The 15,903-nt window shown below is 31.7% G+C and overlaps 1 protein-coding gene across 1 annotated transcript; it reads left to right on the top strand.

Annotated features, from left to right (window-relative positions):
- Positions 1-1,523: 1,523 nt before the first annotated feature.
- On the top strand, positions 1,524-8,897 carry LOC148299592 (zinc metalloproteinase nas-4-like). Its single transcript, XM_088275905.1, has 6 exons — positions 1,524-1,668; positions 2,633-2,833; positions 3,269-3,378; positions 4,477-4,666; positions 6,900-7,036; positions 8,123-8,897. Exons 1-6 carry the CDS (start codon positions 1,536-1,538, stop codon positions 8,210-8,212), a joined length of 861 nt encoding a protein of 286 aa, XP_088132031.1. The 5' UTR covers positions 1,524-1,535; the 3' UTR covers positions 8,213-8,897.
- Positions 8,898-15,903: the final 7,006 nt, after the last annotated feature.

Raw genomic sequence — 15,903 nt, 5'->3', positions numbered from 1 at the left:
TATTTGCTATAACTGATTCCAGTGCACCATTCACTTTGTTCCCAGCATTCACTCTCCTTTCTATGTCTTTATCAATCTTTCCATCCCTAGAAAACATATAATATATAACTCATTCGTTCTACACCTTTCTTTCAATGCATTTATCTGTTCTGTCCTTCTTCTTTAGCCTTCTTTCCTCCACTACTGGATATAAGCCTCTTCCGTATTCTTCCATTACTTCCAGTTGGTTGATGCTTGCAGCCAATCTTCACCCCCACAGCAGCTATGTCGCTGGACCATCTTTTTAGAGGTCTTTCGACGTCTCTCTTATTTTCACAAGGTCTCCATCTAAAAATTTTCGGCTCCATCTTGTGGAGTCTTGTCTTGCAACATGTCCTGCCTATTGCCACTCGAATCTTGCTACGCGATCTATAATATCAGCTATACTGTTTCTGCTCCTTATTTCTTATTTTGTCTCTTGGGCTAGTATAGATCTTTAGTATAGATCTTTAGTATAGTATAGATATAGATAAAGTATAGATCTTTCCATGGATCGCTGTGTGTATTTGAGATTCTCTATTTTATTTTTTTAAGTGCCATGGTCTCCAATACATAAGTAGTCACTGGCAGTATACACGCTGTATGTGCTACATTTTTCATCTCTGCTTCATTTACCATCTCAAGAAAGATGAATAAGAAATTGGAAGTCTGGGTTTTTACAGGGCTTACGACCCTTCATATAGTGGTTAAGTGATCACTTTACACACTCGTTACATCCACCAGTCTACCCGTGATTGACAACCACACTAATCAAATTTTCCAAACTCCTAGATATATGATCAATATGAGTATGTATGAGTAGAAACACAGTTCGTATGAGTTTACGACACCCATCTATGTATGTTGGATTGAGAAAGCTTTTATTAAACGGAGACCCTTTTCATATTATTTTTTGATATCTCATCAAACATGATGATGAATATGGAAGTCTGGGAATTTACAGGGCTGACGACCGTCAAAGGCTGGTTTAAGTGATCACTTTACACACGTGTTACATTTACCAATTCCACCCATTATTGACAACCACACTACTCAAATTCTTGGAAGTTCGATATATAAACCAATTTAGAAACATATTTTTTGAATCATTACAACTTCACTAGAGACATCTATTGGTGAGATAAAAATAATAATTTTACTGAGCAGAAACTCTTATATCAATATGTAAGGTCCAAATCCTGGATTATATTCACATACATGAGAAACGCCAGAATATATCATTTTCATTTTTCTTATAATTTGACAAGTTAGTTTATTTACAACATTTTGAGTGTGTCCAAATACAAACCTGGATTATATAATCCAGATTTGTGAACAAGTATTTGGACACACTCAAAATATTGTAGGCAGTATACATGATTTTTATGATTTTTTTCTCGTATGTGTCTTAGTTTGTTTATTATACTTTTTATTTAAGGTTATTTTAATGGGTTTCAACAGTACCGACACATTTTTGTTAAAAACTCTTTTTTTTCTTCAGAATTCTCGCTAAAACGATGTCTTTCCTGAAGAGCTGTATTGTCCTGTTGCTCGGAGTATCCCACGCGTACTCGTCGGTGATCAACGTGCCCAATTATCCCGAAGCATTCAGGAACTTCTTGCAGTCAACCGTCGATGGAAAATACATGCGTGAGAAAATGACTTTTTACTAATTTACTAATAATAAGTCGTCTTCTTCCTCATATCTTCCTGTTTAAAGATCCTCAGGACTAGTTTTTTGTCAATTTTTAATATTTTAAACAACCAAACATTCTCGATTTTAAAATAAAATGCCGCTCCTTCTATTTAAATGGAAAAGATAAAAAAGAGATGTATCCTTTTCCATCATACCTCATTTATTTTTATTTAATATCGCTGTCTGTATATATATATATATATATATATATATATATATATATATATATATATATATATATATATATATATATATATATATATATATATATATATATATATATATATATATATATATATATATATATATATATATATATATATATATATATATATATATATATATATATATATATATATATATATATATATATATATATATATATATATATATATATATATATATATATATATATATATATATATATATATATATATATATATATTCTACAAAATTTTGAGCGTGTCCAAACACTTGTTTACAAAATCTGCAATATCTCCAATTCCAGGAGCTATTTTTAAATTATTTTTTGACATCTCATCAAAGATGAAAAAGAGATGTAGTAATCATCGGGAATATTATATATATATATATATGACTTATGAATGTAATATATTTTGAAAAATAAATAAATTAAATAGTTTACAACATTTTGAGTGTGTACAAATACTTGTTCACAAATCTGGATTATCTCCAATTATACATATCACTTATGAATGTAATATCTTTTGAAAATTAAATAAATAAAATAGTTTACAACATTTTGAGTGTGTCCAAATACTTGTTCACAAATCTGGATTATCTTCAATTATGGAGAAGAATATGGAAGTCTTCATAATAATATGAAAATAAAAGGGTGGAAAATAATCATGTTTAAGGCATTTTCACTTCAATATAAAAAAAAATCATATATTTCAGAACCAGCCAGCAGTTTGATAGCCGATAAGCAGAATATTTGGGAGAGGAGTGGAAAATTTGAAGGGGATATAGTTCTCACTCCAAAGCAGATGGATTCCTTAGTAGACGACTATGCTGAAACCCCCAACAGGAACGCCATTACCGACACCACCAAGCTTTGGACCTCCAAGACCGTCTACTACAGCATCGCCAACACTTTCAGTGAGTCTCATCAATTAGCTCACTCCTTTTAAGAACGTCATAAATCAAAAATCGTCAATTTTCAGTTGAGCATGTTTTCGGAATGCCCAGAAAATGTACTATATCCCAGCAAAAGAGGAATATTTTCAACTAAATATTTACCCGCTACAGGGCAGAAAGTGTTGTTTTTGCATTTTGAAGAAAAGGTTTTGTTTAATTATTTTTTAAAACATACGAAATATATTTCAAATGGAGAAAAAACCTTCAGGTTTTACCTAAAAAGATCTGTTGCACAGTAAAAAGTTCAATATGTGACTTGATATTTATTTTTAATCATTGTATTATATTTAAACTTAAATAACGTTCTCCTGAAAAATCAAGTTTTTTGATATATGACGTTGTTTGATCTGAAATATCAGTCATGTTTAGATCGTTAACGAATCTTGTGCTTCTCAGCCGCTGTCCAAAAAACTGCCATCAAAGCTGCCATAAATGATATTGCCAACGTTTCTTGCATTAAATTCCACGAGAGATGCTTCCTTAATGACAATTATATCAACATTCTTGTAAGTATACTGACTGTGATTTCTAAATATATACGAGTATACGAAGGCTAATAATACGTCTAGTTACAACATTTTGAGTGTGACAAAATCTGGATTGTCTCCAATTACAGGAGTTATTTTCATATTATTTTTTGACATCTCATCAAAGATGGACCTCACATACTAATATAAGAGTTTCTGCTTTGTAAAAAAGCTTATTTACATCTCACCAATAGATGTCTCTAGTGAAGTTCTAGTGATTCAAGAACAAGGTTTCTAAATTGGTTCATATTTATAAAACTTCCAAGAATTTGAGTAGTGTGGTTGTCAATAATGGGTAGAATTGGTGCATGTTTTGAATATTGAAAGCATTAACTTTGTGGATCATATTGATGTATCATTTCGAGAAATAAAAATACTTTGTGTTTTGATCCACTCACATTTTTACTAACCAACTAGTTTCGACAACAACCTGTTGCCCTCTTCAGGGTTTAGTAATAAATTAAACCCTGTAGAGGGCAACAGGTTGTGCCGAAACTAGTTGGTTAATAAAAATGTGAGTGGATTAGAACACAAAGTATTTTTATTTCTCAAAATAATATATAAAAAGAATATATGGTTAAGGTCTTCCTCTTCAAAACGACACTCGCAAATGGGGGAGTCAAAGACACCAATCCTCGCGAGGTAAATTAAACGACATAAATTAAACCATAATTAAATTAAACCCTGAAGAGGGCAACAGGTTGTTGTCGAAACTAGTTGGTTAATAAAAATGTGAGTGGATCAAAACACAAAGTATTTTTAGAATTGGTGAATGTTACACGTGTGTAAAGTAATTACTTAAACCAGCTTATGATGGTCGTCAGCCGCGTAAATGCCCAGACATCCATATTCTTCTTCATCTTTGATGAGATGTCAAAAAATAATATGAAAATAACTCCTGTAATTCGAGTATTTGGACACATTCAAAATGTTGTAAATACTTAGTGTCTTCATAAACAATTTGTGCAAATATCTAGAAAAAAAAATCATGAAGTATTAAGCATACCATCTTTTCACTCTTAGAAATGGTTGTTATCCCACATATCTTGGGTGAATCTAACAGTTTTATGCTTACAGGGTAACAATTCTGGATGTTATTCATACGTCGGAATGATCGGAGGAGCTCAAGTCCTCAATTTGGAAGCCGGTTGCTTCGTTCACGGCATCATCGTCCACGAGTTGTTGCACGCTCTCGGCTTCTACCACATGCAGAGCACACACGACAGGGACACTTTTGTTTCTATTATTTGGAATAAGATCATCCCAGGTAACATTCTCCACAAATGAGGTCCTTATCTTTTGCAAACATTTTAAAAAATAAATATATTTTATGGATACTTATTTTTTCCAAAAAATGTTAGTTTATAACAACATTTTAAGTGTGTCCAAATACTTGTTCGCAAAATCTGGATTATCTCCAATTACAGGAGTTATTTTCAGATTATGCAAGTCAGGGTATTTAACGGGCTTATTTTTTTTATATTTTTTGACACTCATCAAAGATGAAGAAGAATATGGAAGTCTGGGCATTTACGGGGCTGGTTAAAGTGATCACTTTACACACGTGTAAAACCGATTCTACCCATTTTAAACCACACTAGTCAATTTCTTGGAAGTTCTATATATATGAACCAATTTTGAAACATTGTTCATGAATCACTAGATGTTCACTAGAGATATCTATTGTAAAGATGAAAAGAAGCTTTTTATTGAGCAGAAACTCTTTTATTAGTATGTGAGGTCCGAATCCGGGATTGTAATCACACACATGAGAAACGCCATAAAATATTCCATATTTTCTTCATCTTTGATGAGATGTCAAAAAATAATTAGTTTATAACCATTTAACGATATTTTATTCTACCGATTTCAAGATGTATCCATCCCTTTGTCAGGACAATCACTACACAAGGATGCAAACAATACTACATATATGTCACTACCATAGCACTATTCGTGCACTTACAACTACACAAAATATTGGTAACATGCATTTTTGGTCGACCCGAGGACCAAGATGCACTAACCCTTACTGGTCCAATATCGAATCTCATTCGACATCGGTTTTTTGCTTTTAGGTCCAATGTCAGATGTTATTCGACATTTTTATCATTAGTATTATTTATTTAAATCCAGTCCTGACCATTACATACGGAGGCATGTCCGCCTCCGTAGTGTAATGGTCAGCACGCTCGGCTACCGTTCTGGAGGTCCCGGGTTCGATTCCCAAGGGGGGTCAAATAAATATAAGTGATTTTTTCACTCTAATATTTATTTAACATTACCCCGGACTGGTACCTGAAGCGAAGGGCTGATCACCTTTCCTTCATGTGTAAACGATCAAGATAACACTGCGTTTATATGACGCAGTGCCCTATGCACCATTGGGGTGCGGAAAAGGGTTTTATTTTATTATTATTATTATTTATTTAAATTCCAAGCATACATTTTGGTCACTCGTATCTATTACAACAGTACGTGGAGCAGAGGACAAAAGTTTTTTTCCAATTGGAATGTAAATGTATCCCTAGATTTTTTTTAAATTTTGGGGGACCGGAAAGATCCTAGAATTGCAAAAAAAAACATTTATGAAAGATCGAGGTCTGAATACTGCTATGGTAGTGACGTGCAGTATATTTTTGTACATTAAACGCATAGTTAACTTTGTAGTATAATATTATAACACTATCCTTATCATTCATCGTTCACTTTTGAAGTGGTATTACACAAAGTGAACGATGAATGATAAGTGTTACGTGAAGTATTGTTGGTGTCGGGTTATGGTATCGTAATTAGTGTCGCGGACTCCTTTCAAGAACGTCATAAATAAAACACGTCGATTTTCAGTTGTGCATGTTTTCAGAATGCCCAGAAAATGTATTATATCCCAGCAAAAGTGACATATTTTAAACTTCATATTTACCCGCTACAGGGCAGAAAATGTTATTTTTGCATTTTGAAGAAAAGATATTGTTTAATTTAAAAAAAAAAAATATCATATATTTTTCAAATGGAGAAAAACTTTTCTTTTACCTTAAAAGATCTGTTGCACAGTAAAACGTTCAAAAAGTGGCTTGATATTTATTTTAATACATTGTATTATATTTTTAAACTTTAAAAACGTTCTCCTGAAAAATAAAGTTTTTTGATTTATGACGTTCTTGAAAGGAGTGAGCGACATCAAAGGGAGGGGAAGTTTAAATATAAAAAAAACTCTTATCCGCACCCCAATGATGCATAGGGCACTGTGTCATATAAACGCAGTGTTATCTTGATCGTTTACTCATGAAGGAAAGGTGATCAGGCCTCTGTTTCAGGTACCAGTCCATGGTAGTATTGAATAAATATTACAGTGAATAAATCACTTATATTTATTTTACCCCCTTGGGAATCGAACCCGGGACCTCCAGAACGGTAGCTGAGCGTGCTGACCATTACACTACGGAGGCGGACGGGAGGGGAAGTTTACTAATACTTTTTTTGTATAATTTTTATTCCAGGCAGAGAGAATAACTTCGTAAAGTATACATCAAGCGAAGTCACCAACTTTGATGTGGTATACGACTATGCCAGTGTGATGCACTACTCGCAATACGCGTTCAGTATCGATGGCAGTAAGACAATAGTGCCATTGCAGGTAAAGCCATTTTGAAAAATCTACTACTACCAACATAACGCCGCGTAGGGGTAGGCAGAGAGAAGAGAACTCCACACCAACTCTTCATTCCTGACCAATAAAATATTGAAAACGAGCTTTACCCAGCCATTGCCAACTAACAAACTAACTAACTAACCATCACGCCGCTTCCCCACAGGGGTAGGCAGAGAGAATAGAGCGCCACACCACTCTGTCCTTGCAAACATCTTCGCCTCTTCCACGTTCATGCATATCCTCATACATAGCCATTGCAAGTCTGCTCAAATGGAAAAGATAGGAAATAGAAGGCAAAACATAAATTCCTGGTTCTATTTTATAAACAACATTTTGAGTGTGTCCAAATACTTGTTCACAAATCTCCAATTACAGGAGTTATTTTCATGTTATTTTTTGTTTTCTCATCAAAAATGAAGAAGAATATGGAAGTCTGGGCATTTACGGGGCTGAAGACCATCATAGGCTGGTTTAAGTGATCACTTTACACACGTGTAACATTCATAAAATCATAAAAGGCATAAAATCATAATTAAAAAAATAAAATAACAAGTAGTAAGTACTAGTAAATACACGTCTCCTTCACACACTATCGGTGAGCAGTAAGAGAGAGTGAAACACAACGTTTAAATTTATCCATTATAACATGGAGAAGAAATGCTGAGAAAGTACAGATTTCAAGGAGGATAACAATATATTAAATGAATCTATACTTTACTTTCAAAAGCATTGGCTAACATGTGAAGCCGCGGAATCGGAGAGAACTTGGCATAGTATTATGTTAGTGCTTAAATTAATGTCTTTTACATGAGTGGTACGGTAGACGAAATATATTTCTAATAGCTCTATTTTGTATACTTGTATTTCGGAAATTCACTTCGAAGTTGTAAAACCCTAGATACAGCAAAGGTATGACAGGTGGGAATGTATTATGGCAAAATATATTGATCGGAGCATCGATAAATATATATATATACATATATATATATATATATATATATATATATATATATATATATATATATATATATATATATATATATATTTTTTTTTTTTTTTTTTCTGTTTAAGGCTACCTCTGTGACTATAGGTCAACGTATTGGAATGAGTGCAGGAGACATCAGGAAACTCAACATGCGGTATTCCTGTCCAGGATTCTAGGAAAGGAAGAATCCCTTTATTTTAAAAGTGTTAAATTGAAAAATATATATTCGAGTACAATACAATAGAATAGATTAACTCTTTTAGCTCTTAATTACATATACAATTTAAAGAACCCTTTTGAAACGATTACAAGATCAAAAGACATATCGCTCACTCTTTATGTACTATATCCCAGCAAAAGAGGCATATTTTTAACTTAATATTTACCCGCCACAGGACAGAATGTGTTGTGCTTGCATTTTGAAGAAAAGGTATTGTTTAATTATTTCTTAAAAATAAACTAGTTATTTTTCAAATGAGGAAAAAACCTACAGGTTTAACCTAAAAAGATCTGTTGCTTAGTAAAAAGTTCAATAAGTGGCTTGATAATTATTTTTAATAAATTGTATTATCTTTTTTTAAACTTTCTCCTAAAAAATCAAGTTTTTTGATTTATGACGTTCTTGAAAGGAGTGAGCGATATGTTTGGATCCTTAAAAATACTTAAAAAATAACAAATGTGAGTAAATTTACATTTATTTTTTTGGCATTTACTTCGCGGTAAGACAAGATGAAATTATTAAAGAAAACCCTTGTTTTGTTAACCACTTGAGTTTATTTTATGACGACTAGTTTCGGAAGCTTAGCTTCCATCTTTTGATCTAAATGTAAACTAAAACATAATAATTAATTAACTGGTCTATAAATAAGGGGAGGGGTAAGTTAGGGGGAGGGGGGGTTAGTCAAGGGGGGGGGGTTAAAAATATAAGGAAAATTCCGAAACTAGTCGACATAAAATAAACTCAAGTGGTAAAATAACAAGTGTTTTCTCTAGTTAATTTACAATTAAAAATTTTTCTTTAAAATCTATAGTTTCGTAATTATTGTATGACTATATGTTTAATGAAAATAAATACACTTTACACTACGGAATAATTCATCATGTTTTTTATTATTTCTATAACAACCCTCAAACTCTTTATTCAATATATATCTATATTAAAATAACTTTTAAGAAACGTCTGAGACATTAATATCTATCATAAGAGTCCTACTGTCCATCAAACCTCCTCCCTAAGTTTTTCCCTCTACCTCCTTCCCTAAACTCCCCCTTTCCTTTGCCTTCCTTGTTATCATCAATTTGTAATTTATGTTTTTTTTAGTATTCAAGTACTATCTACCTACTGATTGCAAACAGCATATATGGTATCAAACGTTTTGACCAATACCACTTGTCTGTTTTTGGTTGGTTGGAAGATAATGCCTTTTAGCAATAAACCCGCACAATGTACTTATTTCTTTTATTTTACATGAAGTTTAAATAAATAAAATGTGTTAAAATAACGATTGCTCTTAATATATAAATCATTAGATATAATCTTTTAAACAATAAATTACCCAAATATTTTAAAGATAAAATAGTGTTAAACAAAAACTTTCATGTGCATATTACTAGAAATAAGGATAAAATAAGACTGCCATTGTTGAAAAAAAAAACAAATCGCAAAATTGTTAAATGTGTGGGTTTGAAAATGTATTATGAGATACCTGAATGTATGAAGAAATGAAAAGAGTCTGAAAGAATTTAAAAATAAATGTTTTGTTTACTGTAAAGAGATGAAAATTTATATCTTTAATGTACTTAAATTAAGTGTAAATAATAGTTTTTATTAGTGTTATATAAGCTAATTAAAGAAATAATAAATAAAACAGTGCATGTGAAAAGCCCCAGTCGTATTCGTAGAAATCTTGTATGTATTATGCACTAATTTATGGCTCCGAATGCTGGACGATGTATAAGACGTACTCTAGGCAACTGCCGAAATGCGAATGCTTAGATGATCAGCTGGAGTGTCACAGAGATAAAATAAAGTGTTATTTTTTGACATCTCATTAAAGATGAAGAAGAAAATGGAAGTCTGGGCATTTACGGGGCTGACGACCGTCATAGGCTGGTTTAAGCGATCACTTTACACACGTGTAACATTCACCAATTCTTCCTATTATTGACAACCACACTACTCAAATTCTTGGAAGTTCTATATATAATGAACCAATTTCAAAAGGTTGTTCTTGAAATAATATGACAAATAACTCCTATAATTGAAGATAATCCAGATTTGTGAACAAGTATTTGGACACACTCAAAATGTTATAATTTTGTTTGATTAATTTGTTTAAAATATTTTTTTGACAACCACACTACTATAATTGGAGATAATCCAGATTTTGTGAACACGTATTTGGACAAACTCAAAATGTTGTAAAATTATTTAAATTATTTGCGAGTTTAATATAAAATAACGAAGTTTTAAATGAAAATTACAGAAAAAATGCACTTTATGACTTTGATTATAAAAACTGGTGAGCAATGTTTCAAGTATAGAAATGACCCTTTAAAAGTGTAAGTAGAGTTTAAAAAACACGAACCTAAGTGTAGTAGGCCAGGGTAGCAGGTAGTGAGTAGTAGGTTCGATCCATCAAAATACAATCCAATCCGATAATTGTAGTTTTTAAGACATAATCCAATTATGTAGGGGGTGCCTAACACATATGGCCAGAGCCAGCACTGAAATGCTTATGCAGTAGCGAGCACTGAAATGCTTTCAGACTGAAAATATCAGTTAAAAGGAAAAAGTGAATTCTTGATAGATTTTCAGTCTAAGTTATAAGGCAACACTGTTTAAAGATGAAATACCAAAAAGTGCCTATTCAGTGAAAAATTTTCTTCATAATGTTTTTGATATTTAATTTGTAGATTTCCGATTTTTTTTTGCACAAAAACCAAAAATGCTCTTACTATTTTAAACCACATATTTTTATTTAGGATTTAGTTTTTGGTAAGGAAATGTAATTTATTATGAATATTTTAATGTTTTTAATGTTTAAAAATTTAATAAAAACTGATGATGACACGGTTCTTGTTGAAACCGGTAGGTTAAAGTGTACTTATAAAAAAAGTGTTTAAAATAAAGTTGTTTAATTTTATAAAGTTTATAAAATGTGCCACAAAGTATCTGCGAAAAACATTCAGGAAACCACATTTTTATTTGAAATAAAATTACACAGGAACATAACACTAATAATTATCAAAAACAAACAAACTTCACCTATTTTATTGTTCCTCCTTTTTTTACAACTGCTTCAATACGTTTTGGCAAGGATTTCACCGAATTTTGTAATGGTCTTGATTTTACTGAACTCCTTTTCTGACAAACGCTTTATTTTTAATTGTTTCAAATTAACCAAACGTCAAATTAAGGATATAATTCTTTATTTTTCTGCAATATTTTAAGTTCATAATAAAAAAACCAGTCTTGTTTTACTCGAGTTAACGTAAACATCACAAAAAACATATCTCTCAGTCCTTTAATAAATTTCATAAACTTGATTTTTCAGGAGATCGTTTTTAAAGTTTAAGAATATGATAAAATATTTTTGAAATAAATATCAAGCCACTCATTGAACTTTTTACTGTGCAACAGATCTTTTTAAGTAAAACCTGAAGGTTTTTTCTCCATTTGAAAAATATTTATTAAATTAAAAATAAAAACTTAAACAAAACCTTTTCTTCAAAATGCAAAAACAATACTTTCTGCCCTGTAGCGGGTAAACATTAAGCTTAAAATATGCCGCTTTTGCTGGGATATAGAACATTTTCTGGGCATTCCGAAAACATGCGCAACTGAAAATTTACGATTTTTGAAATATGACGTTGTTGAAAGGAGTGAGCGGTATAAACAAATCAGAGCTGGGATCAAATGGAATATTATACTGTGGAAGGAAAACATTTACAAACACGAATTTTCTCGTCGCGTATATGCTCGGAATATACTATTCTATAAACTTTTTTATTACAGTAAATTTCAAGACAGTGGCACTGTAGAATGGAAAAAAGGTAGCGTCGGGAGACGCGTTACTTCTTCTAGAGAGGACAATAAAAAAAAAACTGAAATGGAAAATCGGTTTTTAACGCCACCCAAAATACACAGCAAGGTGCAATCTGCTAACACATCAACATTTTCTGTACAAACCGTGTAAAGAAGACTGTTTTATTTTCACGAGCTGAGTCCGGGGAAAAAAAACAGTTTATAAGAAAAATGAAAAAGGAAAGAACGTAAAAATTGGACCTTGCAGGCCTTTTATAATGTCATATTCTCCGATGAATCTTAGTTTAATTTTATAATTAAAATGTTACTTTGTTTTAAAATCATTATTAATATTTTATTAAAACATAATTACAATATCTACCGGTTTCGAAGCTAACCGCATCTTTACAGATTAATCAGTCTAAACGCAAATGGTTATAGACACCAATCTTCTCAAGGTGCTCTCTCGTACAGCAATGTCCCATCCTCATTCGACAAATGGAGGATGTATCCTTCTTGTTCAAAAGTCAACAATGCTTTTTTTGTTTTCATTTATTTTATTTTATTTTATATTTTTTTTATTTGTATACAGTTATTTAAATCACAATTTATACATATATATTAAGAACTTTTTTTTTGCAGAGAATTTAGTTTTTTTTTGGATTTCTAAATTTTCCAAATAATTCATAAATTGGCCGTTATGTGGTACAAGGTGTTATAATTTTAGTTAATGAGAGAGGAATGAGTGATTTGTATCTAGAATATGATTTGCAAATTCCGAAAAATAATAACTTACAAGACCGCTACAATGTTCTTTAATTCTAATCTATAAATTTCTCGCGGTTTGGCCTTTATATTTTTTATCGCAATCTCCATACAAAATTTCATAAATTTGTAATAAATCTATTTTTGATTTTGAGTTATCGTGGATTTTATGTAATTTGTAATTTGTATAATATGCAGGTTGGATATGGGAGGGTAATATTATCGAAATATTTTTAGTTATTGAACCCGTGTGAAGCATCTGATCTAAAACTGAAGGAAAAACTAATATTCCGCTGGTGAAAACATATCTTAATATGTATAATATCTTTCACTCCTTTCAAGAACGTCATAAATCAAAAAATTTGATTATTCAGGAGAACGTTTTTAATGATTAAAAATGTAATACAATGTATTTAAAATAAATATCAAGCCACTTATCGAACTATTTACTGTACAACAGATATTTAAAGGTAAAACCTGAAGGTTTTTTCTCCATTTGAGAAAAAACCATTATTACATTATTACATTTTTATTAAGTATATTTAAAAAAATAATTAAACGAAACATTTTCTTCAAAATGCAAAAAACAACACTTTCTGCCCTGTAGCGGATAAATATTAATATTATTTGTAAAATCTCATCAAAGATGAAGAAGAATATGGAAGTCTGGGCATTTACGGGGCTGACGACTGTATGCCCAGACTTCCATATTCTTCTCTTATCTTTGATGAGATGTTAAAAATAATATGAAAATAACTGTAATTGGAGATAATCAAGATTTTGTGGACAAGTATTTGGACACGCTCAAAATGTTGTTGATAAATATTAAGTTAAAAATATGCCTCTTTTGCTGGGATATAGTAGGGGAGAGTGCCCACGAGTGGGACAGAGGATGAATGGGACAATCGTCCTCCAGCCCAAACTATTATTACAAAAAAAAATTAAAAATTACCCAACATTAACGCTACGATATTAGACAGATTAATCCTCAAACCTTAGTTCTCGACTGACAGTAAAGCGAGTAAGACGTGTTACAATTTTTTTGCGTCAAAAAGTAAATTATATATTGCAATTTGATTTTGTTTGTACATATAGGTTATGATAAGTGCTGCAATTGATAAATACAATTATTTAAGTTGGTTCTCTCAGGATATTATAAAGTATGTTTCATCAAATTTACTTTAGAATAAATGTATCGATTTATCTATTTTTCTAAAAATCACGCATTTTCTTGAATGGGACGCGCGCAGTGATCATGAATGGGACGGTCCCACTCAAGGTAAAATTGCCCCATTCATGGCGAATACTTTTAATTTATATTAAAAATCGTTTGTACTCGTTTGTATTACACGCATTGTAAACATTATATTGTTTTTAGGTTATAATGCCAAAAACACGGCATCGTTCACCAACCATCAATCACCAACGTTCTGATTGAAGCTGCTGTAGAAGAGGTTTTAAATAAAAGCAAAATATTAGGTCGGTTGCAAAGACATATGCAATAGGAAAATCTTCTCTTTATAGACATGTCAAACAAGTAAAGGCTGATAGAAAATAAAAGAGCCTATCAGCGGAAGCTAAACTGGCAGTGCATAACGGAGTCCTGGTTCTAACTCTAATGTATGGGAGTGAAACATGGAGTTGGCAAAATAAGGATGAAAGTAGACTGAATGCAGTCGAAATGCGATCTCTCAGAAGAATGTGCGACAAAACGATGTATGATAGATGTTCGAATAGTGAAATAAGGAAGGAATGCAAAGCTGAGATAAGCATAATCGATAAAATTAAGAAAAATGTGTTGAGATGGTTTGGACATGTAGAACGAATGAGTGAGGATAAAACGGTTAAACAAATTTACTAGGCGAATGTTATTGGAAAAAGGAGCAGAGAAAGACTGAGAAAAACATGGCACGATCAGGTTAGCCAAATAGTTGCAAGTGGTCAGGTTGGAGTCGTAACAATCGGCGGGTATGAGTGAGGAGATGCATGAACGTGGAAGAGGCGAAAAGAATGTTTGCAAAGACAGAGTGGTGTGGCATTATATTCTTTCTACCTATCCCTGCGGGGAAGCGGCGTGATAGTAAGTTAGTTTTTTTAGTTAGTCAGTTCAGTCTGAAGCGAGAAGAAATACTTTCCACGTATTTAAATTCAGCTGGAAGAATATGTTCTACAGTACAGAAATAAATCAGTAAGGGGAAATCAAGTATAATATCTGACACTTCAGAAAAGGACAAGTTTTTGGAAATACAATTATTGAAGAATGAAAAATGAAAACCTATAGATAGACCATAAAATAAGCGTAACGTTAAAAGAGTTTTTAAAAAAACTCAGTTTTCAACAAAATATTTCAATGAGTTATGACAGAGATCAGTTCAGATAAATCACTTGAAATAGAAGGTGTATCACTGACAAAAACAAAAGGAAAGGAGGATAATAAGTGTCACATATGTGAAGGAGAATATCAATATAGTTTTATGCAATGGCTTAAATGTAAATTTTGTGGCACATGAAAAAAAAAAAAATTGCCAAAAATGTTGCAAAAATGTTAAATAAAATTTCTTTTACATGTGTCTACGTATTATACGAAAGTGTCTACAGATGATTTTTGTTTTAAAATAGAACTATTCCATTAATCTAGCATTTTAATTAATGTCCTATTCATGGCATACTGGTGTCCCTCTCATGGGAGGGTGTTTATGAATGGGACATTTTAGGACATGATTTGAAATCGATTTTTCAGGCAGTTAGGTTAATTTTTTTAGAAAACAAAGTACGGCATATTTGTAGCTAAAAGATTGAATAAAGAGAAACCACGTTTACTTTTTGTGATTTATTTTACAGAGAAGAACTAGAGAGGCAAAATCAAAAACGTCCCATCCATGGGCACTCTCCCCTACATTTTCTGGACATTCCGAAAACATGCACAACTAAAAATTTGTCGATTTTTGATTTATTTATGAAAGGAGTGAGCGATATGTATGTATTCACGTACATTTTTTTTATTATACATTTAAAAAACAAACAAAAAAGCTTAAATGTGTTGTTACGATACTAAAATCCAATGATTTACTATTA

The sequence above is a fragment of the Brachycentrus maculatus genome, unplaced genomic scaffold (assembly GCF_059751285.1).
Source record: "Brachycentrus maculatus isolate JH-2025_06_01 unplaced genomic scaffold, ASM5975128v1 h1tg001056l, whole genome shotgun sequence".
Classification (NCBI taxonomy): Eukaryota; Metazoa; Arthropoda; class Insecta; order Trichoptera; family Brachycentridae; genus Brachycentrus; species Brachycentrus maculatus.
This window is presented reverse-complemented; position numbering and strand designations above follow the sequence as displayed.

Bases quoted from the DNA above. Each gene is read 5' to 3' on its own strand.
- LOC148299592 (XM_088275905.1), top strand. From the start codon at position 1,536: ATGTCTTTCCTGAAGAGCTGTATTGTCCTGTTGCTCGGAGTATCCCAC. The intron at 1,669-2,632 runs GTGAGAAAATGA...CATATATTTCAG, and splicing joins CGTCGATGGAAAATACATGC to AACCAGCCAGCAGTTTGATA. The intron at 4,667-6,899 runs GTAACATTCTCC...TTTTTATTCCAG, and splicing joins TTGGAATAAGATCATCCCAG to GCAGAGAGAATAACTTCGTA.